This window comes from Paramormyrops kingsleyae, chromosome 10 (assembly GCF_048594095.1).
Source record: "Paramormyrops kingsleyae isolate MSU_618 chromosome 10, PKINGS_0.4, whole genome shotgun sequence".
NCBI lineage: Eukaryota > Metazoa > Chordata > Actinopteri > Osteoglossiformes > Mormyridae > Paramormyrops > Paramormyrops kingsleyae.
Genome location: NC_132806.1, coordinates 10,679,307 through 10,707,303, shown reverse-complemented (window position 1 = coordinate 10,707,303; position 27,997 = coordinate 10,679,307). Strand labels below are relative to the sequence as shown.

Here is a 27,997-nt window from a genome sequence, read left to right as displayed (position 1 = left end):
CTTATGTTCGTGCAGCACAAAACAGTAAGAAATTTTCTTTACCTTCATTTGCACGAGAAAACTGCTTATATTAAAGCAAAGAACAATAAGTTCAATGACAAAACGAACTGGTTCCACTGGGGCTCGAACCCAGGACCTTCTGCGTGTAAAGCAGACGTGATAACCACTACACTATGGAACCACGATGATGGTTCCATGTATAACTGGTAAATTCTTTACAGACTATTGGTCGACTTCAGTGTATCTTTTAGAGGTTATATTGCCAGTGCTTATAATTTATGTGGATTTAGAATGATGAATTCTGAATGATTTGACGGATATGTCGTCTGTGCTGATACTGAATGATGTTTAAGTTTTAGTTTGTTAGTCTGCCGTTCGCGCAAACATACACATTGTTACACAGGTTACATGCGATGCAGACATTCACTGTTCATAAGCAAATGTCTTGTTAAGTGTATAATGGCAGTATTGTTTAGCTAACCAGTTTTACCAAGTGCCTCGCGCTGATAAATAACTATTAAGTGAGCTGGATGACTGATTATTGTGATCGCGTCTGGACTTGTTTATTATTGTGTTGGGAACAAAGGAATCGAAATCTTAAGGTAAGTTTGTTGTATCGCCAGCTGTTGCACAATAATGTCCACGGAATGCAAATGTTATTTGGAATAAGCGATGGGGATGGGGTCTAGCCATACAGACTTAATAGCACTCTTTGGAGAAGGGAACGCGGCGCATACCTTATTGAATTAAACATAAAAAAATCTACTGTCTCAAAGAACCAACAAACCTGAAGATTACACGGGAATTTAAATCAGTCCCCGCATGATAACAATTTACTTTTCGTGTAAAACCGACTGCCAGGAAAATGAACATAACGCGAGATTGACAGAGTTGCCTGTGTTACTACGTTAACTAATTCCATCACAATATATTGTAGTGAAACGTTAGTGAAACTTTCCGTCCCGTTAGAACAGGTGTTACGGGAAATTCAGTTCCCCCATGGTCCTCCTGTCGCGCGCTGATTTGAAATCATGACGACACCCGCTTCTTTATAGTTACACGCGGTTTCTCTGTCGTTTTATTGTCTTTTTACGAAAGTGTTGAGGTAAACAAGCCATATATGCAAAACATCTCATGTCTTTTCAATGCTTCTGTGTTTTGAAAGATAATTAAAATGATTTAAATCGCTGGTAAAAGATATGTGCTGGGAAAATACAGAAAACGGTTGTATTGCTTGTAGGACTTAACCTATGTACGCGTGACGATCGATGTGATATTGTTCATTTCTAATTATAACTTAATTATAGCAACTTACTCCTTACATTTATCAACTACTGCTGACAACGATGTCTTTGTAAGCAAAGAGACGTAATCTAGTTCTATTATAACATTGTGATGCACGGTTTCCTATGCTGGAAAAACAGATACAGATATTACAGGACGTCAAATTGGAGATGCAAAACTCTTTCCATGTATATGCATAGCTGAATCACTTTATCAGCCATTATAATACTGTTTGTGCATAGATAGATTTTAAGGGGGAACATTATTACCTTAGGCCTAAAATACAGGGTTCTCCCTGGTAACATAGACACACAGCAACTTTGTACCTCAATGCTAGTAACACTAGTTCATGCACATGTAATTATGTATCTGAATAACTTTCAGCCATCCCACATGCCCAAATATGAGAGAGAAGGTAGAGGTAAGGAGCATTCACCCACCACATGATGAACCACCTCAGGGATGAGAACCTGAGTGCCGCCATGCAGTGGGCAATACCTCAGCACCACACTAGTCCAAATGGACCAGTGTGAGTTTTTTTTCCCCCCAGTGGCTGAAGTGCCAAAGCTGCCATCAACCCCCAAGTTTTTCCTTGTAAATTGGAGGACTTCCTTAAAGGGCTGGATGTAGATGAGTGTCATACTCAGGATGAAACAATTGCAGGTTAAGGGCCTTGCTCAAGGGCCCAACGGAGTAAAATCACTCTGGACATTCATGGGATTTGAACCAACAACCTTCCAATTGCTGGCACAGATCCCAAGCCTCAGAGCCGCCACTCCACCCTGCCAAACACCAGCTGGGTTCCCCCAGCTGAAACAGACAGACAGCAACTGTGGACCCCAATACTGTATATATGAATGATTTCCAGCCATCTTACATACCTCTTTGCCTAAATATGACATATTGGGGTCCTGAATTTCTGCATGTCTTTATTAACAGGGGGAACAAAATATCCTGGATGTCAGGAAATAATGTTTCCCTTTACAGTATATTTAGGCAAAGAAGCATGTGAAAGTCATTTAGGTACATGATTACATGTGCATGATCTAGTATAATCAGTATTGGGGTGCAGAATTGCTGTGTGTCTATTTCAGCAGGGGAGAACTATATATTCCAGCCCTCAAATAATAATGTTCCCCCTTCATATTCATCTTCATAGACGTAGGATTGATGGCTGAATAAGTCATTCAGCTATATTTCCATGTAAACAGGTTTGTGTGACCAATTTTGTGTCCTGTAATTTCTCTGTCTGTGTGTTAGCATAGGAAACCATGCATCACAATGTTTTAATAGAACTGAATTATGTTTGAATGGGTAGGAAGACATCGTTGTCAGCAGTAGTTGATGAATGTAAGATGTAAGTTGCTTGCAATTAACTAGTGTTGTAGTCAAGACCGCCTAAACCGAGACCAAGACATTGCCGAGACTGGAGGGTATCAAGACCAAGACACTGCCGAGACTTGAGGGTACCAAGACCAAGACCAAGTCCAAGACCAAGACCAAGACACACTAAGGCGAGACCAAGACCAAGACTGGTCGAGACCAAGACCAAGACCAAGACCGAAAACAGACTAGGGCTAGAATCGACATCACATTACCCAGATCAACTGTAGAGAAAAAAGGCATTGCTGTAAAGTGTCATTACTCGTTAAATCAAATTCATGTTATCTTTTCAATTATATTGTCCGTATGTCCATATGTCTCTCATTTAAAATCTCCCAGATTTGTCATAGTTACGAGACCTGATAGAAAATAATATTCTCAGCAATCCTCTCCTATAACCATTTTATCAGACCTCGTCAAGGGAAAGAGATGGGATGTACCAGAAAGATGTTCATATTAAGTCTCTTATACCAGGGACAGAGGCCTTGGGTAAGCTATGAATACAGCTATGTAATGATCCTTTGCTTTGAATGAAGAGAATGAGCCTCCAGATTGACTTGCACCTCCAAGACCGTGCTTTCTAATCAATGTAAAATACCTAATTTATTTGAATTATAACTATGCTATAGACTTCGCGGACATTTTCGGACATTTTTTTGCCGATGTATGATACGATGTGTATGATGTGTGTGGACTGTGAAGCACTGGCAGTGTCTGTGGAGAAAATGTATAAAATGTAACGTTTTTGAAATGGATGCATCTGACTGGTTGCATTTGAATTGAAGCGCGTAATAAATAATGATACTGTTCTGTGAGGATGTGCAGTTTTCTCTTTTTTTCCCCATCCCATCGAGACCGCTATGTCCGAGACCAAGACAAGACCGAGACCAAATAGAGTCGAGACCAAGACAAGACCGAGACCAAATAGAGTCGAGACCAAGACAAGACCGAGACCACAAAAAATTGGTCTCGAGACCAAGACCGGTCTCGAGAACTACAACACTACAATTAACTTATAACTTGAATAAGCAATATCACATTGATCGTCATGCATACTATAGGTGAAGTCCATCAATCAAAAGGCTACTACTGTTTTCTGTGTTTTCGTAGCAATCATCTTATAACAAGCGATTTAAATCATTTAACTTATCGAAGACATCCAATGTTTTTGCATGAATGGTTTAACTCAACATGCTCATAGAAAGATATTAAAACGACAGAGAAACAGACAGTTTTGATCATGATTGAGATCAGCGCGCCATAGTGGGAACACCTCCCTGCTGCGCCGTTTTTTGGACGTCAGCCACCACTTTAACTATAAATTAGCGGGTGACGTCATGATTTCAAATCAGCGCGCCATAGGGGGAACATGGGGGAACTGAATTTCTCGTAACACCTCCAACTTAATATAAAGACATTCATCGAGACCAATCTGACATAAACAGCATATCAATTAGGCTATATTTCAAGTCGGTGTATGCATTGTTTTATGTTTACATAATCGAACAATCAATTTCCCCAGATTCATCATCTCCAATTACTTTAAATAAAGTGCGTGCACTGCAGATTTGACTACTGACTACTGATATGACGAAGTGAACGATGTGGTCTCCGTGCCACCTATTTTTTTTATAACAGCAAGAATTTAATATTCAAATCTGTTTTGTTTTACATTCCTTTTGGGCAAAGATTTATAGGTAGGGTTATTATTTTATAGCTAAGGCCTTCGTCTACTGTCGTGAACCGTGTCACATTTCTGAGGCATAATAAATCTCCAGACTTACGCGAAATTATCCCGTAGGCGAACTCGCCCGCGGAAGTCGAAATGCACTAGTATTTGTAAGTTAGCTGTGGATCATGATCACTAGATATCGCCCTGCAGCCCATTTAGCGAAAGTAAACTTAGGTAGGGTGCAGGGAAACACTGTGGCCGCTGCCTGTTTAGAGGGTACATTGAAAGAAAAGAGAATGCCTTGACATGGCACTCCCTCCGGTTACAAAGCTGACACTGCTGTGAAATGTTTTGCTTTCAATGCGGTGGAAAACTGCTGTGGTCCCGTAGAGGTGTTCCTCAAAGCTTTTTTTCCCATGACACACACAGTGAACGCCGGTTACAAACGCATCGGGAACATAACAGACTCCATAACAAAGAAAGAAACAGCGAGAATTTCCAGCATAAACCTAGGCGATGCAGTGCTATGACAGCGAAAAGCCGGGCACACCACAAGCATTGACTTGCGTCCCGCTACAGTGGGATCGGGGAAAGCTGTTTGTGCCCCGCTCTTCCGGAAATAAGTCGAAACGCAATAAAGGGGGCAGGTCGCAGAGCACTGGGTCCATGTTAGCTGAAGTGGGCCATTCGTGTTCATGGTTAGACTACCACAGGATGGAGTCGCAGATGAATCTGTTACTTACCGTCGGGTTAGTGATTAAACCGACATTAAAAGGGATAGTGAAGTGCATCCTTAGTGATTGGGTTAATTTCACAACGGAATAGCTATGAGCATTCCCTCTCATCAGTTGTTCATTATCTTTAGCTACCCAAGAGAATTTAGCATGTCCAGCTGTCCAGTCATGGTGCCTTTGCCGTAATGTTCCCCATAGAACGAACGAGCTCTACTCGTGTTCATGCAGACGGTTACTGGGTAGAGGTGCCCGTTCGGCTAAAAAACTAAACGTTATTGGTAATTCAGTCCATGGGCGTAAATTACGGGGGGTATGGGGGGGTTGTAGCCCCCCCAATAAATCAAAACCAGCTAATATAAGCCCCCCAATAATCATGTTTCCCCGCGTAATGGGTGGAGACCTCAACCCCCCCCCCCCCCACAATGTTCCAGGCAAACTTACGCCCTTGATTCAGTCCTAAATAAGTAATATGTGGACTGATGACATCTGAATGAGTATTGCTAGCGGGGGAAAAAATAATAATTTTGTCAAATACACACAAATTCATGCTTAGCCCTGAACAGACAAACAGGCGGCGGTGTTAATTTAGTAGGCCTAGCCTATTGAGATTGTTTATATAATTCTCTAGCATTTCATAAACATTTTTTATGTTAAATGAACACGTTCGGTGTCATATTAAGATTAGTAAGTACTAATCCATGTACAATGAATTCCCATGTACAATGAATAGGCCTACCTGAAATATGCTGGTCTGATAACAGAGCGGTGGATTAAAGGTTTAAACGGCGACGCTTCTCTAAATCGCCGCTATTACAGCAAAGAAAATAATGCTACGACTACGATCTGGAAGTAGTGATAAATTAGAATGTCGTAAATGGGCGACGAGGTATTTAAGAAAATGGTTTGAATACGGCCCGGGGATCAAACTGACCACAGAAACGATTATGGATTAAGCGACCCGGAGCACTAGTTGTAAAGACCACATCATTAGAAGTAGGACAAAAGTAGCATGGAACAATCTTGATTTTTCTGGACATAGAACCATACCGTTGTCATGAGCACTTGATTATTTGTGCACATGTATGATATATAATCAAAGAGAAAAACTGAAGTCATATAACTGCGTTCCGCCCGAGTAGTCGGGTAAGGTATGCACGTGGACCTGCTAGATAATGCATCTAAATACTCTTTTTCTCCAAACTCTGATAATTTAATAAGTATAAACGGAATTATGGTATAAAAATACCATAATCCCGTTATAAACTGTTCTACGGAGAAGGTACAAAGTAAAAAAAACATTAAGGCGTTGCGGAACAGGTTCCTTGTGTATTACTTAAAAGATGACAGATGTGCGTATCATTTTCGGTTCATCCACGACTACAGGTCGTTCTACAGCTTACATGGAAGTCCTGTCCAAGACTGTGAATTTATAAGACAATGTCCGTATTATAGGCTTGAGTGCTGGGCAGAAACGCGACGATCTGATATTAAGATAGGTCGCTATAGTAAATACTTCTTTCTTTCTTTCCATTTTACATTTTGTGTAGTTATATAGAACAAAAGAAACCTAAATAACTAAGAACAGGTTCAAGAGGGCACAAATAACTTCGAAGCAAGGAAATAGTTGATCTTTTATACGTGAGTCTTCTAAGCAAATGTGTATCTACAGAAAATCAGGCCGTCCAATCCCCTGTTTTAAAAGTGTTTGAAACGCGTTGATGAATTAATGTTTCCCTTCGCATTTGATGTGATGAGACAAACGATGTAATGATATTTATTACAACATGTGATTTGGGTTTTTAAAGAAAAAAGCATATTTATTTCTTATCTCGTAAAGAGTATAGGCTACATCCCAGTTTTCGCACCAAAAACATACGACGCCAACCTGTATTTATTCACCTGTGGAAAAAAAGCTCGCATTAGGACCCAGGGTGCGCGATTTTCTCTCCAGCTGCTGCGGTCTGAAACTGGCAATGAGGGAAGATCGCGAGGAGAAGCCCAAAATTTCACCCCGGGTTTTTATTCCACTTTAAAATCAACGAGACCCAAAACTAAAATCAACCAAACTAACGTACCCGTTCTTCCCGGTTCGGGAAACCCCCGCGTTTAAAACGGCACAAAGCAGTTTGGGGCTTAAGGTAAGGCGCCGCGATACCATGCCATTACTAATAACAAAGGAGCTACTGGCGAGCGAGGGGGCATTATGGGGGGGTGCATTGCACAACGCAATGGAGGGCGACAGTTAGACTCTTTAAACTTTGCAATAATAACTGTGGTACAGTGAAGTTAACCGGCCTGTTCGAAGCTAGCACAGTTACGTCAAGTCGCGCGTAAGGTAAATAAATCGATTTTTTGAAGTGTCAACATAAGTACGTCACTCAATTTCGAGTGTAATTCAATTTTAGCCGGAATGTGTCACGCACACCCAGCACATGTAAATGCAGTCCCGCCTTTCTGATGCTTGACAGGGGCGAGCAGAGATTATTTGTTTTGGTGCCGTTCTCTCTTTTTTTGGTTGAAGTTTTGATGTATATTGGCTTTCATTCTTTGCACTTACAACGGCATAGACGTTTTTTAAATTTGTTTTTATTTATAAGTGCGTTGCCCTTATGTTATAAGAGCTGCTCTACTTTGCTATTTAGCCTACACATTACGGATTCCATCCGGAAACACACTAATTGAGTTAAATGGGCATTAGGTCATTCTAGGAACAGCACCGAACTTATTGCAATTTATTTTGCTCTTGTTATCCCGTTGGGGAACTTGTCTGATAGGCCCGATTAATTATATAACATCTTACTTGAAGCAAGACGCAAGGCACGGGACATTCCTTTTTAGTGGGGCTGCCTCAGTTTGACAGGCCTAATAAGTTAGACGGCAACGAGCTGGCTAAGTCAAATCAGGTGGACGGAATCACTCAAGAAAGACTCCAAATGGACAGGAGATGCGGTAAATTGTTCATTACCGCAGGCTAAATGCACGCCATCATCTTGCTTTATCGGCCTGCACAATACTTTTTTTTCCTGGTAAGCGGGAGAGTGTCGACGGAGCAGCCGGCATGTACCCCGTTAGGGGACTCCGAAATGGTGCTGCTCAGGCCAGCGTAATGTCATCCCGGGCACACGGTCGCGGTCTGATCAAGGCACAGCACGGAAAGCCCTCCGCTTCGCTGTTTGCAGGAAACGGCGTCCGGCCGCGTCCCGTTGTCCCGGATTGCCGGCGGAGCTCGAGAGCCGCCGGTCGCCGCTGCGATTCGCTTTGCCGAGCTCAGTCTGTCGCCCGGCGATTCCCCTGGACAACACGGTGGCTCGCTTTTCTAAGACCGCACAGTGTGTACATCGCAGACCGACATGTGCTGTTCAACAGTTAAATGTTGCAAAACTGTTCGGTTTTATTGTTAAACATTGTAACCCGCATCGTCTTATTTGCAGCCTCGGGAGCGTTTGCCGATTAATTACAGATCCGACGGCACGTAATCTGCAAGCTATGTGCATGTGTTTATTGTTTTAAAGCAGCCGCCTGGTGCTCTAACAATTGTTATTTGAGCACGCTTTGCCTCCTAAAACAGCCTATAAGGACATGTCCTCAGTGCACAATTTCCAGACGAAAGCGGATTTGCCGCTATATCCCAGCGTCGCTTCGCCGTGCTGCATTCGGGGGGCTGATGAGGAAATAGGTCATCGTCTCGTAGTTTTGTTTATTTCCATAACCGCGTTTCCATTTCAAGATTGCCACGCTGAGACCATTTAAGGCATTTTTTGTTGCGTTGACCATTGATACTTAACGCGATGAGGATTTTTAACAAAAAATTTTAACCTAGCTACATGTTACATGAGCTCATTACCTGGAGACTAATTAATTCAAAATATAATTTGATCCTCCTCTATTTAAACCCCTCATATACATAATCGTGGGAAAAAGGAGGAAACTAGGGTCTAGCATAGTCTACATTTCTAATAATATGTGGTACAGTAGGTGTGAGAACCTAACAAGGTTAAAAAGCTATGGTGTTTACTATGGGGAGGCAAATCTATAGGCTTCGTAATGCGCTGTAGAGCTGCCGTCGTTACCTGCTGTGACCTTGCTATAGTACCGGGCTCTCAGCACCTTAGCCGGCGTATCTGTGTGCACTGGATGCTTCTCGCAGCGGAGGCTGCAGTTTCCCCGGCATGGCTCACAGGCATCTACAAAAGTGTCGTTTTGTGTAGTTTCGCTGTTTTGTATGACCGTCGCGGGGGAGTGTCCGTGGCGATAATTAGGCAGCATAACGAATGACAAAAGCGCGTCGATACTAATGATCATATTCCTTACACTGTGGGTCGATGATGCATTTATCACGCAGTCGTTTACTGGACTTCGTGTGTATGATTCTCACGAGTTGTTCGTATTGTTATTTTACCAACATGCACATTCCCGCTATCTCAATTTGTTATCATGGTATTTTACAAACGCGACTTGGGTTAAATACTTAACAGGGCCCGTTTTGGGCCCCCTCCAGCGAGATGAATGGTCAGCCTTCAGTTTATGATTTTATCAACGTAACCACTACACAGAATTAGCCTATGTATTTAAACTACAACTACAGAAAACGCAAGATTAAAAGACGTGGCGGTTCGATGTAATATTTTAACCAAACACGAAGCCATGCAATACACCGCGTGAGCGTTGCTCTCCACAACGTGCATTCGCGGTCATTCGTTAGTTACCAATACCAATAAAGCTATTCAGCCTACTTTTCACGGCCTCTTCTCAGAAATACTAATGAGTTTGCTGGCAGTTGAGTTGTTAACGTTTATCGTATATTTATATGTAGCAGCTCCGCTGGCAAACGGGTGGAGAGGTCTGGTTAGGGAGCAGGAGGTGGAGTCTGGTCGTCCTGGTTATGGAGTGTTCAGTTATTATTTTTCCCCATCATGCAAAACCGGTAAAAGTGCCGTTTATCGTGGGTTGTGGTTGGTTTCAAAGAGGCCAAGTCGAAAACTTGCATCTGAAACCAAGAAGATGACTGAATTGAGGTTATAAATCTGTTATGTTCTCCGCTGTTAATGACTTCCTTGATATGTCAGCATATATAACCACACACACAGTAAGGATGTAGATCAAGAGAGATGGCCAACATCACTTAAAACCGAATACATTTAAAAGTTCCCAGTTATTCCTGACAATTTAATTATACTTACATTTTATGTGTAGAAAATGTTTGGTTTTCTATAAGACTCCCAATATAGCCTATATTTGTTTCTGGTTTTGAAACCTATTCAGAGAGGGTCCTTTGGTGGATGAATGTGATGTCAGAAAGCAGTGTATCTCCTACAGAGGCGATATCTTTCACGATGTGTTTTAGGTCAGACCAAAAATGCTAGGTGTTGTTATTTCAGCTAATGCCAATGTAGGCCAGGTTTAAAATTTCAGAGGATGAGCTGAGGCCAAGCTGGTCAGTGAAACTGGTTAAAGCACAAGTAAGTTTAGAAATATACTAAACCAAGTGCCTCTCAAATGTCAGTTAGCGATGTGATGAGTGTTTTGGAGGATAAGGTGGATGTACTGAAGGTTAATATATGGTTTCTTGGACTTTAGGAGAAAAAAAATTGATCACTGGATACCAGTTGTTGTCTTACAGCTACAGGGGTTGCAGGTTTGAATTTAATCTCTCTTTCTGTCTGTGAGCCACATGTGCTGTGTTCTTACGGGTACCACCATAGTACTCTGGGTTCCTGCCATAATCAGAAGACCTGATATTCAGGTGATGCAGCAAATCACTATGGTATGTCAATCAGCAGAAAATGCATGGACAATTAGTCCAGTAATATACAGAGTGACTTATATATGCTTCACCAATTCATTCCATTATCATATCTATTTTATTGAGTGATTTCAGCTTTAGCTCCCTGCTCAGTGGTGAACTACAGGACCCCCTCTGAACTGTCATCCCTTTGTCCAAAAATGCAGTTTTATCAATGTGGCAGCAGGATAATCTGTTCACAGGCCACAAGCTCAGCAATCATTCTTGGAGTGTCTCTGTTGAAGGCTGGGGATGCAGTGTCGCATTCATTGCATTTCTGAGTGTGAAAATGCGACGGAGTGAGTTGTTGTTAGGCACACAGCAATACCAAGTCAGGAAGTGTCCCGTCCAAAAGTGATTCACAGCCTAGACATGGGCGCATACTCTATTTCAGTTTCCACAAATCTCACCTAGTCCACGATAATTTTGCCATGTGTGAGGAGGGCTGGGAAACAATGTGAGGACCTTCTGTGAAGGTTTTTGCCATGAAAAGCAGCATGAACCCCCTGGATTAAAAAGTTAACCTAATTCAGGTGGACATCATCTTGCTCCAATGAACCTCTTTGAGAAGTTAGGTGAAATGCAAAATTACTATTCACCGATGTCAGAAAGCCCCAATATCAAAGCGCAAGGAAAATCAGTCACTGTGGCAAACATATGGTTAGATGTTGGTCCATTTCTGACCATTTTGTGTTTTAGGCACAGGTGGCTCTAACTTCGAGATTGGTTGGTTCTGAAAGAGATGACTCACTTATGGGCAACTAATGTAGTGTTTTTTGTTGGGTGGGGGCGTCTTGAAACCACAAAGCTGTTAATTCAAATCCCAGGACCCTGACTGATGCTGGTGATGTACACTTGAGAAACATACTCAACCTGAGCAGATTCTGGAAGATGGTGTCCAGCTTCATGAATAGCTTGATTTGTCACCATACATAAAAAGAAATCGCTGGACAGTAATTGTGATGCGAGCACAAGGGGTCGAGCATATGTTTCTATGGGGGAGGCGGAGTCTCTTTGTACCACTAGTGGGGGGTCAGGAGTCATAGGGTTGAGAACATCTTGGATGAGGGAGCAGGAATTAGAGAGGAAGGATAAGAAAGGAAGTTGGGGGTTTGAAAGGTTTCCTGTTCTTCAGCTGTGAGGAGAAATGGTCAAGAATCCAAAGGGAGATTGATAAAATAAAATAAAATCAAGGGTCTTTGCAAGGTATGGAGGAGGTTGTAGAAAACAGCTTACAGTTATTTATGGGAATAATGTGGATTTTGGTGAGATTGTCTGAAGCGGGCAGATGTGATGGACATGAAGTGAATTGAATTTTAGATTCTGTTCAGCCTTTTTATGGTGAAACCTGAATTTAGCAAAACCGATTCAGGACTGGAGTGAGAAGGGGCTGATTCAGAAGGAGGGCCTCACATGAAATGGATGCTGCATCAAAAAGATTTGACAATTGGCAGAGAGGGAAAAAAGTAGGAATGCAGAGTGCAAAGGTTATGGAGGATGGTTATAGTATATGTTTTTTTTTTGGGGGGGTGCAGTGGGCAGTAAGGAAACCAAAGCTGTTTGGTAACAGGACTATTTGATTTCATGGTCACAGTTAGCTACACAGCTGGTTTAATTTCTTGGTTTGACTGGAAAGTCTTTGGTGTTTGTTTTTGACAGAACTATGCTGGATATAGGATGTTTGTTTCCAACATCTATCTTCAGTATTTGCACCACGAATTCTTTCAAGATCTTGGTTGTTTATGCTTTTTAGAAATCTACAGTGAATGATCTAACGGTTTAGCAGGTGTCCACCTGAACATAACTGATTACTTCCTTATGGACGGGAGGCTTTTCAATCATTATGGAAAATCTACATGGTTCAAAATACTTCCTTCCTTTTTGCATATTAATTTAAGTATTTAAGTAGCATTCAGTGGTAACTCCCTTCTCTAACCTTATTCAGAAATAGGGGATCTCGCTTATTTACGCTGTATTTTTCTTTGGACGGAAATCCTTCGCTTTGCAGTAGCAAGACCAGGGTAGTGTAGATATTCGGTCAAAGGAAAATAGTCAGTCGCCTGCATCTACCTGCAGTGTAACCCTATTAATTATGCGGACTTTAAAAATAAATTTAATAAGTTTTGGTCATTTTGGCATAGTCAACGATAAAGTTTCCTTCTACATCGTCAGTCCAGCTAATCAATGTCACGGCTGCCAAGGCAGTTATCTTTTGAATGGGAGAGGTGAATTTAACTAGTGTATTCCAATTTGCCTCCATAGTAAGCGTTGTACTAAAATGCATTGTGCTTTTTTCGTGTCAATGCGCGATACTTCGGCTCATGCACAACAGTTAAGTAGGATTTCCACACCCCGAAGGGTCTTGTGTCCTCGTGTTAATGCCGCTGCAACGTTGGAGCAAACGCTATCTTTTCAGGCTCCTTTTTGTTGGTTGCTTTGGACTGAGTTTTGTACTTCTTGTACAGTTTAAGGAAGAAGAAGACAACGTTTCTGCGCACATTTCTTTATGTTGTGTTTGAATGTCGCAGAACACTGTGCCTTTATTACCGTAATCTGTATTTTCACTTTGCCACTTAGGGTTTTTCAGTTTAGCGCACCGTTGCGATCCCCTTTCCCCTTCAGCGGCTATATTTCCGCGGTGCATGCTGGTATTTGTAGTCCGTACTCCTCCCTTGTTTGGCCTTAAACTTTGAGGGTGTGGTAGCGAGACACTACAAGTCCCACATTTTCAATTCTCCACTGCCCCTCTCTCTCCCATCGGAGACTGAGATACGGTACAGACAGTCTTGACGAACCCCCCCCAGACTTTCAGAGCCGAAAACGGACGAGATTAGTGAACTGCTACGGACTATAACGAAAGACACGGAATTCACATGTCCTTTGATGTATTACTCTCATTTACCAACTAAACAAACGGGTTTGTGACTGTTTATATAATTTGACATAGCTACCTTGCAGGCTGATTATTTTTAACGAATTATTCAGTACCGGAGTGGAAAAGGAATCGGTTCGAGTCTGAAGATCCTATTTATAAAGCTAGGAAGGTTCGTTCAGGGCCGAGGGAAGACGGTCTTGCAGATACTCTGTGTCGGTACAGTCGGATACAGATAGCTGCCTTAAACATTGCCAAGCGGTGTGTAGCCTAATGTAGACGAATGGGCGCTCCGGGTTAGACTTCGCTGCGCAAGGATCTCGAACCGCCTGTTATTTTCAACACATCCTGAGAGTAACGTTGCCGATTGTGTCACGTACAGTAACTCGTCGGCGGGCGATAAGTTACACGCAGCCTTGTTACATTTTTGCACCTCCTATACTTTATGTCGGAATGTCCAAACACTGGGCAAAAAAGTGCAAATGGTCCTCCCGTGTGCGAGGCTCTAGCTGTGAATATTGCCTTATGACGAACATAAGGTCGGGATATTGTCTTATCGACTGCAATCGCATTATGCAGACTCTACCCCTTTGGCTTTGGATATTCCTGGGTAGAATGAATTTGTGCCTTGAAGTTTGGAGTGTTAGCTTGGTTTTTAGAAATCTGACTGGGTCACCGATTATTGTTAGCTAACGTGTCAGGGACGTTTCGGAGGCAGTTTGGTCACATCGTGGCCGCCTGTGCATACAGGGGGCAGAGATTGCAGGACGTGTTCGACTGGAAATTAGCCGCGAAATGCAGTTGTGACAGTTTTGTAGTTGAAGGCTTATGTGCTCGGCGTCATGAAGCCGTTTTTTCTTAATTTGGTATAAATTGATTGGCATTTTGGGAGTCGCATTGTTCTTCCAGCCTCAACATTTTGGATCACCTGAGAAGCACTCGGGGGTCCCTTCGTTTTCCGAGATCCCCCTTACGGAGCGGGCGGCTCGTTTCGGGGCAGACCTGCGAACTGAAGGAAAACCCCGACGAGTGCTGTGCACTTCAACATCGACGGCGATACGGCAGCCCGATCCCGCACCAGGCTCGGATGCACCGAAGTGTCTTGACTACATTATCAGCATCCCCGTAGACTTGTCTCTCTGTGTATATGTGTGTCTGTGTGTGTGCGTCGGATCGGCGCTGCGCAGACGGCGGACGAGGAAGCGAGTCAGTGTACGCAGCCAGCGAAGGTGGTTTATTTTCGTCGCGTTGCCTCATTGTGAATAACATCATCAGCGGACTTGGAGTTAGACCGCGGACCCACGGTCTTCGTAATCCGTCCTGGCGCAAGGGGCTCCGGGGTGAGCGATCGCACGGAGAGATCGGTCTCCTAAAGAGAGGCGGTGATACGCCGCGCAGCATCAGCGCGAACGCCGATTAAAATAACGTCGGAGTAATGCTGCCACGGGTCATTGTCCGGAGTGTTACAGCGCCGGCGAGAGGGCTGGGCGATGTCCGCTTAGGGCTTCGGGAGACTTGCTTATTGTTTGAGGAAAGTGTAAACATTCACGTTTGGGTCGTGGACGTGCTGTTTACAGGGCTGGTGCCCCCAGTTAAACTGCTTTTATGTTACGTCCAACTGCTGTGGCATCCTGTCCTTTTTAATGAACAAATAGCATTGGTGGTGTAAACATGTCAACAAATATTAAAATGCTTTCATCAGCTATCAATATTTTTCGTTTCCTGATATAGATAGCACTTTTCTGTACGGATGGAAGGTATCTGACCATTAAAAGCAGGCATCGTAAAGGAAAGATACCCGACAATTGTGTAGAGTTTTACACTTTTCGGAAACGGGTATTTTACATAAAAAGAGTGTAGCCTACCTGTTCGTCGTATTTTCATTAGTCTTTTTTACGTAAGTTATAATGCCAAAGATTACGCTGAATATTGGTTTATAGGGACTCTGAAGTTACGGGGAGAAGTATGAGTTGAAAAAGTTGATCACTTTTATGAATAGGCTTAATTGTAAATTAGTGGGAAATATTTTATCCCGAGTGCACACCAGATGAAGTTGATTGCTCCTTCTTCAGTGTGGATTTGGCTCAGTGCTGATGTTGGTGCTCTTGTCGATGTTTCAGGGTTTCTGCAGTGATTCCTAAAGCCAGGCAAAGCCATACCCAAATACTCTTCCACATTGGCTTGCACTGAGAGCCCCCATCGTAATTCCAGTGATCCCCTCCCGCCAGTTGAATCAACCCCATCACTCTGCAACAGCGTACCTGGATGGGTCATCAGTGGCTGTGCACCCACCCCTTCTCAAGGGACAGTGAGGGATGTCACGGAGGGTGGGGGTTATCGGTAGGCAGGGTATTACCAGGCTGGGAAGTAAAGGCATTTGGAATATTCTGGTTAAAATGGAGTGTTGCATGGACAGGGAAAAGCAGTGCGCGTTACAGTTTCTTAGCCTCTATCTTATACAAACCACTGAGGGATCCATGATCCAGGGATTGCAGCTGCCTTCCAACATCAGACTGTCATGTGTTTGGGATGAGATGCGACCAGCTTACTCCGGTTCTCTTGGCCGTGTGACACCGGACTCCAGACAGGGCGGAGCTCTCAGAGATCGTCCCCGGCCTGCCGGCGTTTCCACTGAGTTTTTTCAGGTGGTGCTTCCTAGAGGAACTGGAGTCTTTGCATTTTCTTTAAAAACGGATGGTTTGACATCCTTTTGGCTGCTGCTCAAAGGAAAAATCTGGTGATGTCTTTCGAATACATCCCTCATTTGTGAACAACAGTTTTGGGTGACACAGCATTTGAACACTCTTTTCATTCAAGATGATTCCTGCATAATCATGCTTTTAATTCAGTTTTTTTAAAACTAACCTGCAGTGCTTCTTATGTGAAGCTATGCTGCATCTTCCCAGTGTTCCCAGCTCTGACATGGAGCCTGCAGCCTTCTTTGGGGAACTGACATTTTCTGCAGAAGTTTTTGCTGGAACCAGGTCCCCCACATCCTGGGCATTTCAGCAGGAACTCGAAGCCGCCTGCTTGCAGTTAAGCCAGTGTGCAGCCCAGCTCAGACTTTTAGGACCTAAATATTTACAGTCAGGTGACTGAGAGGAAAAAACTTGCGGGAAGCACAAGCTCCCTGGTGGCACTCTGGTCGGAGCGGCCCCCCTCCCTTCTTTAAACGGGGTATGAGTTCAGTCCCCTTTGTCTCATGTTGAGAGGGTTCGTCTGCTGGGTCTCTGTTCCGGGCTCTGTGGCGCCACCTATGCACCACTGGAGGTGAAATCGAGCAGGTCTCACTCTCCTTTGAGAGCGTCGTGTCGCTCGGTGATACCGACTGACAGCGTGCATGTCGGTGGACGAGTGTCCTGCCCTTCATCCGTCCTGAAGCCAACGCTGGAAGCATGTAGGAGGGAGACACAGCTGTAAATCGCATCTCCTTATTTGCCTCTTACCTTTCTTTTTGAATCTGTTAACAGAAATGTTATTGTGAAACATGCAAAGATTATCTGCCAGTTGTGAGGAAATATAGCTGTTGCCACATACCATCTTGTCAAGAATAGTTGCTACAGAGGTACCCAATGGAGTGTGAGGTGCTTGGCTTTGACATCGGATAGGGATTGCTTGCACTAGCTGATGCAGAAGGTAGCATATTCCTGGGTATTTTCGAGTCTGAAATTTCCAAAAGTGATGCATCCCATAACTAGGAGAAAAAAGTCCTCAAGAAGGATCAAGTGTTAATCTCTGGCCTTGTTTTTATCCATGGAAGGCGATTGCTGACGGCTACAAACAGACACTCATGCCAACTGATGGAAGGTTAAATCAGCATGTGCCTGATTTTCCATCCTGACTATATGCGTGTCTTTTGTTCTGCTCTCTGTACCATCGCCTGAATCGTCTCCTGCTTACTGTCTTGTAATTTTTGTTGTTACTGACAGGTGTATTGCTTTAATTTCACAGAAAAGCTGTGCTTGTGTTATTTCCTGTTTGTAAACATAGGAAATTGGTTCGGCTGCAGGCAGATGATAGTCAGATTTTGTTACTCGAATTGTGTGCAAATGGCAATTGACACTTGTCGGGGCTAAATATTAAATGGATATTTAATTATTATAATTTTGTATTTGGAATGTTATATGGACCTGTGCTTCAGTGTGTGAAAGGTATCGTAATTATTATTAAATGTCAAATAATAGGGCAGCATAATTTTCCCTTGTATATTGAAAAGCATTATTAAAGGGGGGAAGAATCAGCTATGGGGGCTTCGAGGTAGATGAAAAGTAACAGATAATGGCTGCTTAAGATGTATGGGTTTCTGAATTGTCCAGGGTTCACGCACGCAGCTCCCACGCATGTGGCAGCCCTAATCAAACCCTCTGTCTCCAGCAGAGCATCGCGGACAGAGGATTCGGCGGCTGCTGACCCGGCCAGGCTCCCGCTACGGAATGCCGCGCTAACAGCCATCATATGCAGGTAATGTGCCGCGAAAGGCCGGCTCACTCGTTAATACCGTCACTAACGATCACTCAGAGGCTAATCTATAACAAAGCAGCCAAAGTTGATTTTAAGGTTTAGTTAAATTAAAGCTTCTCCTGATTATTCTTGGATTAAAGTGTCAGCATCGCCGGCCTCTTTGGTTTCACGCTCTCTGGTGGAGCAGGTGGATCCCACTCTGGCGAGCGCGGCTGATGGCGACACAGTGAGCTTCGCCGGCGGCCCTCCGTGTGCGGCGCCCAAGAGCATGGTGGGCAATCCGCCGCAGACGCTGTCCCCGGACCTCCGTGGAGACGTGCCTTCTGGCCAGCAGGAGCGGCCGGCAGCGGCGGCAGACGGCAAGACCTCGAAAGGAGGCCCTGCCAATCCTTGCCCGGGGGTTGCCCCCGAGCCACAGAACGGCGGCGAGACTCTGAACGCCGAGCCGCACAAGAAAGCTGACGTTGCCAGTGCTGGCACGGCCGAGGCCGCGGGGCCGTTTCCCGCTCAGCAGCGATCTTGCGGCAAGAAGGCCAGTCAGGAAGCGCCCCTAAATGCCGAGCACAGCAAGGCGAACCCAAACAAAGGGACGAAGAGCCAGGCCCATCCCATAATAAGTCTTCCCCCGGGGTTTCATTGCTCATCCCTTTTCAAACCTGGTCAGCCTGTGGCCTTCCTTCCCACCTCAAACTTGGGCTCATCCTTGTGCAAGATCACACTGCCACCCGGGCTGGGCCCGATTGCGGCGCTGAGGGATGCCACAGCCAACCAGTTCCCAGTGGAGCCACCACCGCAGAGCACCAGCTCCAATGTGACGGCCCAGCTTACGGGTGCCTACGGGTACCACTTCTCTATGGGCCTGGCTCCCGGCCCCACCCCTGCACCTACTCCTGAGAGTAAGCCCCCACCGGCGGCAGTGAAGCTGAAGAGCAGTTCCACGGCGGGCAGGAGTTCCAAAGTTGGCGCAGACCGCGGTTCTTCGGTCGGGCTTGTGGCGTCACCCACTATAGGCCTGCCGTTGAAACAACCGGCGTTGAGTTGGGCCCCACTAGTCCCTCCCGTCTGCAGTAGCCCCACCCTGGCCAGCGTCACCCTGCATAGCAGGCTGCCAGACCACACTGAGAAAAACCAGCAACGGACTGCGGATGCAGCGGCGGCGGCCTACGTTAGGCTCGAGTCACCGTCTTCTGTCACTGAGCCCAAGGCTGTATGTCCTGCTGAGGTCAGGGATGTGCCCCTTGACTTGTCCTCAAAGTCAAAGCGACAGAATGTGGATAGAGAGCCACAGAGGCCACCGAGGGGCTCAGAGCGCCAACATGCGGGAGCAAGCCTATCTGAGCCAGTCTCTCAGAAGAAGGCCCCAGCAGCCATCTTCGGGTCTGCCCCAGCCTACGCCATATACCCAGAAGCCCTCAGAAATGGAGTCCCCACGAAGCAGCCTGCCAAGCTGTTGAACCACCAGGTTTTGGAGCCTTCAGCGCCCTGGGGCAAGCTTGCGCCACAGGGTCCGATAGCCAGCATTGCAGGAACCTATGTGGGTGTGGCCAGTCCCATACTAGCCTCCACCCTGCGCAGCAAAGACGGCAAGTGTGCTGCATTTGTGGAAGACATCCAGAGCATTGCCAAGCAGGAGTCAATCTCCATAATTGACCAGGGGGAACAGCTTGCCTCCAGGGGAAAGAAAGGGACGTCTGTGAGCAAGGAAACGCAGCACTCCAGTGGTTCAAAGCTCTCCAACAGTGTAAGCTCACCTGGATCTCAGGTCTGTGTGTCCAAGGATCCATTCTCTGCAGCTTTGTCTGGATCCACCAGCTCACTCAACTCTGGTAAGCCTGCGGGTGGGAAAGCGGTTATGCCAAAGGCTTCCGCTGTCGACGTTACCTCGCGACCACAGGCAGGTCTGCTTCCCCACCAAAGAGCCTCGAAGCAGCAGAAGATCCTTCAAGGGAGTACCAAGGCACAGCTGGTGACCAGCTGTCATGGCACTCTGATTCATGGCCCCCGACAAAGCCCGTCCAAAGCAGATGAGAAGAAGTGGGAACCAGCCAAGTGTCCACTGTCAAACTTGGAGTCAATAGTGAAGCAGAAAGCACTGGAGACTACAGGGTTGGCCCAGGATGATAGTGGCACTCTGGACATGTTAGGCCTAAGAAAGCCTGAGGTGGAAAAGCTGCACATGGGTCACCAAGACGCCCCCTTTCGACAGGGCAGCGCTGGGGGTTTCCCGCCTTTCAGGTCTGTGAAGTGGAGGGATGGGACAATGGAAAGGGATTCCTCACAGAGGGATTCCAGTGCTGCCCGCAGGAGTGATGAAGGATGTGATGCAGAGCGAAGGGGTGGCATTGTGGACAGACAAGTTGGGCAAGAAGGGAACTCGGAGGGCAATGGCTTCCTGGATGCCAGCAGACCACCTACTCGTGCTGCCAGTACCATGGCTGATGGCCAAAAGAGGGTGCACGGCTTGACCCAGGAGGTTGATGGAGGAGTGGGGATGGGGGTGAAGCATTCGGGTGAGAGCCTTTCCCCTTGCGTAAAGCTGGAGGGCATCGCACTGTCCATCCTGAAGGGCCAGCGCAGTGTGATGACTGAGCTGGGCAGGAAGACGCCGGCATCCAAGGGAAAAGCCAGAGCGATCAAGGAGAAACGGCTGAGCAAGAACAACGTGGTGTCACCGGGTCCAACCAGACAGGCGGAGAAGGGGAGTCCGTCAGGAAGACAGGGACGCCAGGCCAAGAGGGTAAGTAAGTTTGTTTGTTCAATAGCTAGCGGATATTATTGAAATATAGTGAACAGGGTTGCAAAATTCTGTAAATTTTCTCTTTATTCCCATATATTCCCGGTAATTTCCATAGAAAGTTTCCAACTTGGAATATGTCCAAAATCCCTCTGCGTAACTTCCCATGGAATGGAAAGTTTCTGGAAATTTACCACCCCTTTGCAAACCTAATGATGAAGTTTCTTCCATTTAAACAATTTGTTCCTCGGGAGGAATGTCATGGTTCTCAATTTTGTTGAGCATCGATTTTATACAAGGTTTTAAAAAAGTCTGTTGCACGTGGCATGTCGACTGAAGTGCATGACATGCGAAGCATTTGGAGCTGATGAGGGGCCCATAGCCTGTAGACAGAGTGACCCAGTTCGTGAGCTGAGCTCGGTTTCCCCTCGTGTCGCAGCCGAGGAAGTCGTGGGCACCTGGACTGGAGCCATGCCAGACCCAGCCGACGCCACCTCCACCACCACCACCACCGCCACCATCCCAGCAGGACCGAGAGCAGCAGGAAGAGCTACGTGGGGGGAGGGGTGGCCTCCCCCACACCGAGGAGGGTAAGATGAACCCCCTGTATCCCCGACGGCTGACAGCCCCAGTTTCAGCGAGGATGTCCTAGAAACGTTAGCCGTTACACTCCCTGTAACCACACAAAGTGTGGGATCCGTGAGGATTGGGGGGCGCCGGGTTCCAGGGATCGTGCCTGTTTGCTTGCCTGTACCTATGGCAGGTGATGCAGGTGAGCATGTTGTGTAGTGCTCTTGGTAGCTAAAGCCTGGGGTCACTTGCCAGGTTTGCGTGCCAGAAGGATCGTTTGCTAGAATCTTCCGAGTGCATCAACAAGGTGTTAAAGTCATGACTAATTTTTGTTCCATCCAGGTAACTTAAGTGGCCAGAATGCAGAAATGCCCAGCTCTACCAGTCCTGCCAGGGACATGGGGGACAATGACTCCCCCAGGCTGAGGAGGGGGCGGCGGCGGGGTGACCAAGCCCGACAGGCTGACTGGAGACCTCCCGGCCCGTCCCCTCCCATTGCCCCTCTGGCTGTGCGCCGGCCCAGGGGGAGGCCTCGCTCCAACCCCCTGCCAAGCCCGGCTGACCTGGGGGGCGCAAGTCTGTCCCCCTGTGCCGAGAGCGATGCTCCCGCCAACAAGAAGAGGAGGCGTCGTAGGAATCGGAAGTACCAGAATGGGGAGTACATCGTGGAGAAAGAGCAGGTCGGGGAGGCTGAGGCGGAGGAGAAGTCTGCGAACCCTCCAAAGGGCACCAAGGCTGGGGCAGGTATGGCCCAGATCACGTCTCCATAGCTGGGGCTCCTCATCACTGCATAGTACCGCTGGGGGGTCACACCACCTCATACTGCTTCTAGGGGAGGCGGAATGCTTTAATAGGAACCAGTTTCATTATTAGTGTCAAAATGTAGCTTCAAGTTCAGAGTAACATTTTTAAGCAGCAAATGTGTGGATATCTCTGCTGATGCCATTGTGTACTGTTTTGGACGATGCCACAAATCACTTGTAAGCTCTGCAGTGTTCTGCTGTGCTGTCTTAAACCCCGTCAGTGTAGATGAATGTTTGTAATCCTAGAGGCCTCTTTACTCTTTTGGGAATGTTGGTGGCCCCCATTGGCCTTGTGTCTGGGTCCCCTAACGACCGTCTGGGAATCCTGTGTTTGTGCAGACCTGAGGCCTGCCTCTTACCCACGGCTCAGCGCTGCCTCCGCTGCCTCCTGCTGCACCCCATGCCAGGAGCCCAACCCCCAGCGGGCCCTGCTTACCCGCTCTGGGTCAGTGCGCCACACAGAGGGCTGCTCCACCCCCGAGTCTGTGGACAAGCCTTCAGGAAAGCGGAAATTCAAGAGCAAACATTTGTGTGATGGAGAAGATGAAAAGAAGGTAGAGGGGTGGCTTTAAGAAAGTAATATTATTAATTGACCTTATTTGGTGATTTTTCAATCGTAACTTATTTAAAAGGTTTTACAAGGACTTGCCCTGAGTTGACGTGATCTGGGGTGCCATGCATAACGGTCTTACAGCAGCCTTACATCGCCCTCTGGTGGCAGTAATAGTTATTGAAAAAGGCTGTTTTTTTGTTGTTTTTTTTTTTCTTCTTTTTGTTCCCCAGGGTCGCCCGCGACAGCGGATCTATGGGCGCCAATCCGAGCTGCTGTCTCCGTGGTGACCTTTGCTGCTAACACCAATTCCACTTTCTCTGCCCTGTCACAAACCTTTCAGATTAAGGGCAAACGCAGCGGCTCGGGAAAGCGCTCCCCAGCCGGCCCTGATGTCGACAGCCCCACAGCAAAGAGAGCGGCAGGCCCCTGCGCCACCCCCAAGGTGCCGTCCTCTCCCATGGCCGGCAGGAAAGGCATGGCCCGGAAGAGCGGCAGTGCCCCAGAGCCTGCCAGTGCCCGGCCCGTGCCCCCCGAAGTCCGTCGGCTGATCGTCAACAAGAACGCGGGGGAGACCTTACTGCAGCGCGCAGCTCGACTCGGTTACCAAGTACGTGGCTCCTGCCATTGCGATCTTGCTGGGGGCGATGGCATGTGCTGGGGGCGGGGGGGTCCACTGCAAAGCCACCGGGCCCGTTTGGACGTGGTGTTTAGTTCTAACACATTCCCCAGGATTGATTGTTCCAGTGTGAAGTGAATTATCTGCACTACTTTCACATATTCAGCATTATTGGCCTGCATATGGACGAGCAGATGTTGAGTTAGATCCACCCCCCCACCTCCTGCAGGAGGTGGTCCTATACTGCCTGGAGAAGGATGTGCGGGAGGTGAATCGCCGCGACAACGCCGGGTACACCGCCCTCCATGAAGCCTGTGCTCACGGCTGGGCCGCCATCGTGCAGCTCCTGCTAGAGCATGGTGCCGATGTCAACTGCAGTGCCCAGGATGGGACACGGTGTGTACCAAATGGAGCGGGCCCTGGGGGGGGGCGCCGTTATCCTGGGAGGTGCTGCTAGCCTGCGTCACTGGGAAGGGATTCCGCTGGGTGCCAAGCAATCCGGTTGGGTGATGGTCGTCTCGTGGCTCCGCAGGCCGATTCACGACGCGGTTGCCAGCGACAACCTGCTGGTGGTGTGGATGCTGCTGAACCATGGTGCGGACCCCACCCTGGCCACCTACGCCGGACAGACGGCCGTGAAGCTAGCCCAGAGTCCCAGCATGCGGGCGTTCCTCGAAGGTACCCGTCTGCTCCACAGGGAGGGATGCTCTGGATGCGGAGTGAAAATAGCGCCTCCACATGGTGTTCTGTGTCACATCCATTATTTGCATTCCTAAGTATGTTTTACCCGTAAGGATCCCTACATTCAGTCACATAATCGGGTGTCAGGATAATGTGAAATTAAATTCTGGCCAGTACATGGCTTCCTAAGCCGGGAGCAGAAGCTGTGAGACTGACCAGCTAATGGTTTGTGTTGGGCGCTTGGAGGAAGGGGTAGTAATATTGGGCAGAGGCCCAAAAAACAAGTACCAGGGTTAAAGTTGACCTCCAGGGCACTTTCAGTGACTGACTAGAGGGTTGGGGGAGGAGCAGAAATGACCCCTCCCCGAGGGTGAGTGATTTGACAGTGGGGAGGGGTATGGTTTTCGGAGGGGATGGGAGATGAGGCCAGCTGTTGATTCTGGGCCCATTCTATTTAGAGTACTTTACAGACCTGGAGGCCAGGAATGAGGAGGACACCAGCCTGCCTTGGGACTTCTACAGCAGCACCGTGTTCGGTAGGAGCCGCCGCTGCTCCCGCCACCGCCGCCAGACCGAATGTCATCTTCTGTTTATGCTGCCCATTCTGTGCCGCGCTGTTAATCCTATCACAGGGCTCCCCTGGCGGCCCGATACCGGCACCCACACTGGCACTCTGACTGGCGCGTGCTGTCAGGCGCCTGGGCCTTTCTGCTCCGCCGAGCGTCTCTAACGCGCTCGGAGGACAGTCCTGGCTGCGGCAGGCCACGCCCAGCCAACAGCTATGGGGCTCCTGCTCTGTCAGGCGCGTCAGATGGCGAACGCCACTCGAACCCGGGGCCCCGCTGTAGGACGCGCCCCCGTGCGACACCGAGAAGGCTGTTTCTGTTTGCCGAGCAATCGCAGATGCGGCCTTCCGCGGCGAAACACGGGCACGGTCAATCTGTGTCCCCGGACTCCCGGGGCTGTGCCATCGCCAGTGACCTCGAGCGAATCGCCGACTCTGCGTCTTCACCTGCAGAGACCGATCAGGAGGCATGCTGGGAATTCCTGCTGTCTTTGCCCGAGGAAGCGAAGGAGGAGGGAACAGAAATGGCCACTGAGAAGGACCACTTCCTGTTCGAGTTCTCGGCGGATCCCCTCCTGCCCTGTTATCACGTGCAGGTGTCCCTGTCGCAAGGGTGAGTGAGCGGGCAGCTCACATGGCACCGGGCAGGGGGCACCAGAGTGGGGATGCTGGGCTGGGGGTGCTGGGTGGGCCGCTTAAGAAGCTGGACCCTGCTGGCGCAGAGTCCCTTCCCAACTCCGCCCCAGAACTGAAGCTGCTGTTGTAGCTTTTAATAAGAACTTCTGTTAATACGTAGGCATTTAAAATTAAGGTTTTTGTTAAACAAATGTAACACACCATTAGTCTAGAGGTTTCAAGCACTTTTTAAAAAATTATTTTAACAAATAAACATTATAAAAACACATATTGTTGCTGCACAAACAAAAACAATTAATACAGGTTATTATATGATTATTAGTGTAGTGTTGCCTAGTGTAAATTAAATTAGCCTTTTCCCCTTTGTTTCTGTAAGTAATGCAGCTCAAGCTGTTTCAGATAAATCTATACATGCGTATGAATTTTATCAGATTTATAATGCGGAGACGGAACGGAGCATTCAGTTATACTGAGAAGCTTCTGGGATTCCTGGACAGATGGGCTATTGTGTGCGATTGAGTCTGATGTAGGGAACAAAATGACTGCGTTTGTAACTCGCTGGACGTGGGGGAGGGAGGGGACCAGCGTGAAGGTCAGCCACTATCTCTCTGCCTCGTCTTTTGTTGCAGATTCTGCAACTGGTTCCTCCTGTCCGACGTCCTGAAGCGGCTGAAGATGTCGGCGCGCATTTTCCGAGCCCGCTACCCGCAGTTCGAGGTGGCAAGCGTCCCACACGCAGAGCTGCGCCGCCAGGTGGCCGTGAGCCAAGTGACACCGGTCCCCCGGGGACTGTTGAGAGGCGAGGGCGAGGAGGAGGACATGGAGGGGCCGGTTGAGCTGGTGCGGTGCGTTCCAGACTTGCAGGGACTGCTGGGCTCCACAGTCCAGATTCTAGAGGAGGAGAGGTCAGACACGGCTGGAGCCTGCCGTCGGTAGCCTAGGCTGCCTGCCCACCCCCCTAATCCTGACGTCCTCACAGCCCGTCTTCCCAGACCTTCCAAAGATGGGCGGTTGGGTGGAAGACGGAGAGCCAGGAGTCGTCTTTGAGGATATTTTGCAGTTGGATGAAACGGGGATTGGGGCTCCATTCCATGGAGAAGTGATCAGAACCAGGTCTGATCGGAACCAGCTCTAAACAGAACCAGCATTACCTGAAGGGGACAGTGTGGTACAAAAAGTGGGGATGCCGCACTTTTGAATCACGAGCAGAGAGGATATGTAGGGGATACACCTCACAATGCCTGCCTCTTTTGCACTGAGCATATTTATCGGTGCCCAATTACCAAGGCAGCGCCCCCTGGCTGACGGGAGGGGTCAAACACAACTCGAGGGTAGAAACTTTCAGGTTTCAATCCAAGTATTTTTCAGTATTCAGTAAATGTTTAAAGACCTTTTATATTCATATGTACATATATTGTAATATGTACCACTTGCCATCAGGGTGAACACATTTTCAGTTGTTGAATGTGTTATTCGTCTAGGGGGAGGGATGTTTCTCTTTTTGCCCAGTTATTTTTGTGTTCATCTCTGAGAGCAGCGCTGGTAATCCTTGGCTTTCATCTTGGTGGACTCTCGGATGCAGCTAAGAGGCTTAATCGCTGTTAGCCATAGCGGGAGGCCCGCTGGAACATATGGTCCCTTGAACCTGTCAGCTACCTGCTCTGGGAGGAGCCTATGGACCCGGTGCACGCCACGCCATACCCGCTGCTCCCCCCGTTCAGCGTTTCTACACCAAAGTCATGCTCCCCTGTCCCTCTGTCTTCATCTTTCCCATTTTCCGGCTGTGTTTGCAACAACCACTGAGACATGTCTGCTCTCCTCCTTACACTACATCTGTTCATGACGTCCTACTGAAAATCAGCAAATGAACTTTTTTTTTTTTTTTACCCAGAGTGCCCTCCATCCTTCAGTTGTGTGTGGTCAGAGACCCTTACATTTAATCCTGTGGCAAATTTTTTTTATTCTGGGAAAACTGCGTGACTAAGAAAAAATGTCTCCCCTGCACATGCCATGACTGCAACCCCGTCTCGCTCCAGAGGGCTTGTGGGAAAGATCAGTGGCCTCTCGCTGATTGGCCCTTGATGTTGTAAAGGACTCCGCCCTGGTGGGAGGAGCATGTTTTATTTCCACTGTTTTTGATTGGTGTACTTGCTTAATTTAATAGACTTTGTTATTAATATATTTGACCTCTTTGTGTATCTGGGAAAAATGATTTAAAGAGATGCTTTATATGGTTGGTTGGTGCTTTATTTGAAATGTACAACTCGTCCCTTATTCAGAGCTGTTTTGTCACCCCTTGCGTACAATATCTTCGACGAGCAAAAGTACAGTTTTATTGTACTGGTGCTAAGCTAGATTTTGTGTTGACAATCAATGAAGTTTTTTTTTCTTTTTGTTGGACATTTTAGATGAAGTTTTGTTGGACGTATAGACAAATAACTTATATTTATAAGAGACCTAGAAATGTAAAAGACAGTTAACTCATCCTCTCTACCTGTGGCATAGTTCTGATGAGTAGGATGGCGACTCAACTTGAAACTTGGGTTTTTGTGAAGATGCAGATGTTCTGGCTTGAATAAGCTGTGTTGTAATAGGAGATGAGCGTTAAATGATTTTTTAATGAAATCAACCAGAATAAAGCATGAACGGTG

At 47.2% G+C, this 27,997-nt stretch overlaps 1 protein-coding gene and 1 non-coding gene across 9 annotated transcripts; one reads left to right on the top strand and one right to left on the bottom strand.

The window, feature by feature from the left end:
• The first annotated feature begins 6 nt into the window (after positions 1 to 6).
• On the top strand, positions 7 to 27,997 carry bcorl1 (BCL6 corepressor-like 1). 8 transcript variants are annotated; one of them, XM_023797869.2, is made up of 12 exons: positions 7 to 24; positions 18,102 to 18,188; positions 18,376 to 20,925; positions 21,362 to 21,512; positions 21,835 to 22,236; positions 22,635 to 22,849; positions 23,189 to 23,455; positions 23,694 to 23,860; positions 23,997 to 24,142; positions 24,604 to 24,681; positions 25,164 to 25,323; positions 25,976 to 27,997. In XM_023797869.2, exons 2-12 carry the CDS (start codon positions 18,183 to 18,185, stop codon positions 26,280 to 26,282), a joined length of 4,449 nt encoding a protein of 1,482 aa, XP_023653637.1. In that variant the 5' UTR covers positions 7 to 24; positions 18,102 to 18,182; the 3' UTR covers positions 26,283 to 27,997. The 8 variants fall into 8 exon arrangements, with proteins under 8 accessions (XP_023653637.1, XP_023653634.1, XP_023653635.1 ...); XM_023797866.2 differs by lacking the exon at positions 7 to 24 and adding an exon at positions 7,047 to 7,211 and having other exon boundaries at positions 18,105 to 18,188; XM_023797867.2 differs by lacking the exon at positions 7 to 24 and adding an exon at positions 7,047 to 7,211.
• Positions 109 to 181, bottom strand: trnav-uac (transfer RNA valine (anticodon UAC)). Its single transcript has one exon. It is a non-coding gene; the product is annotated as a tRNA-Val (tRNA).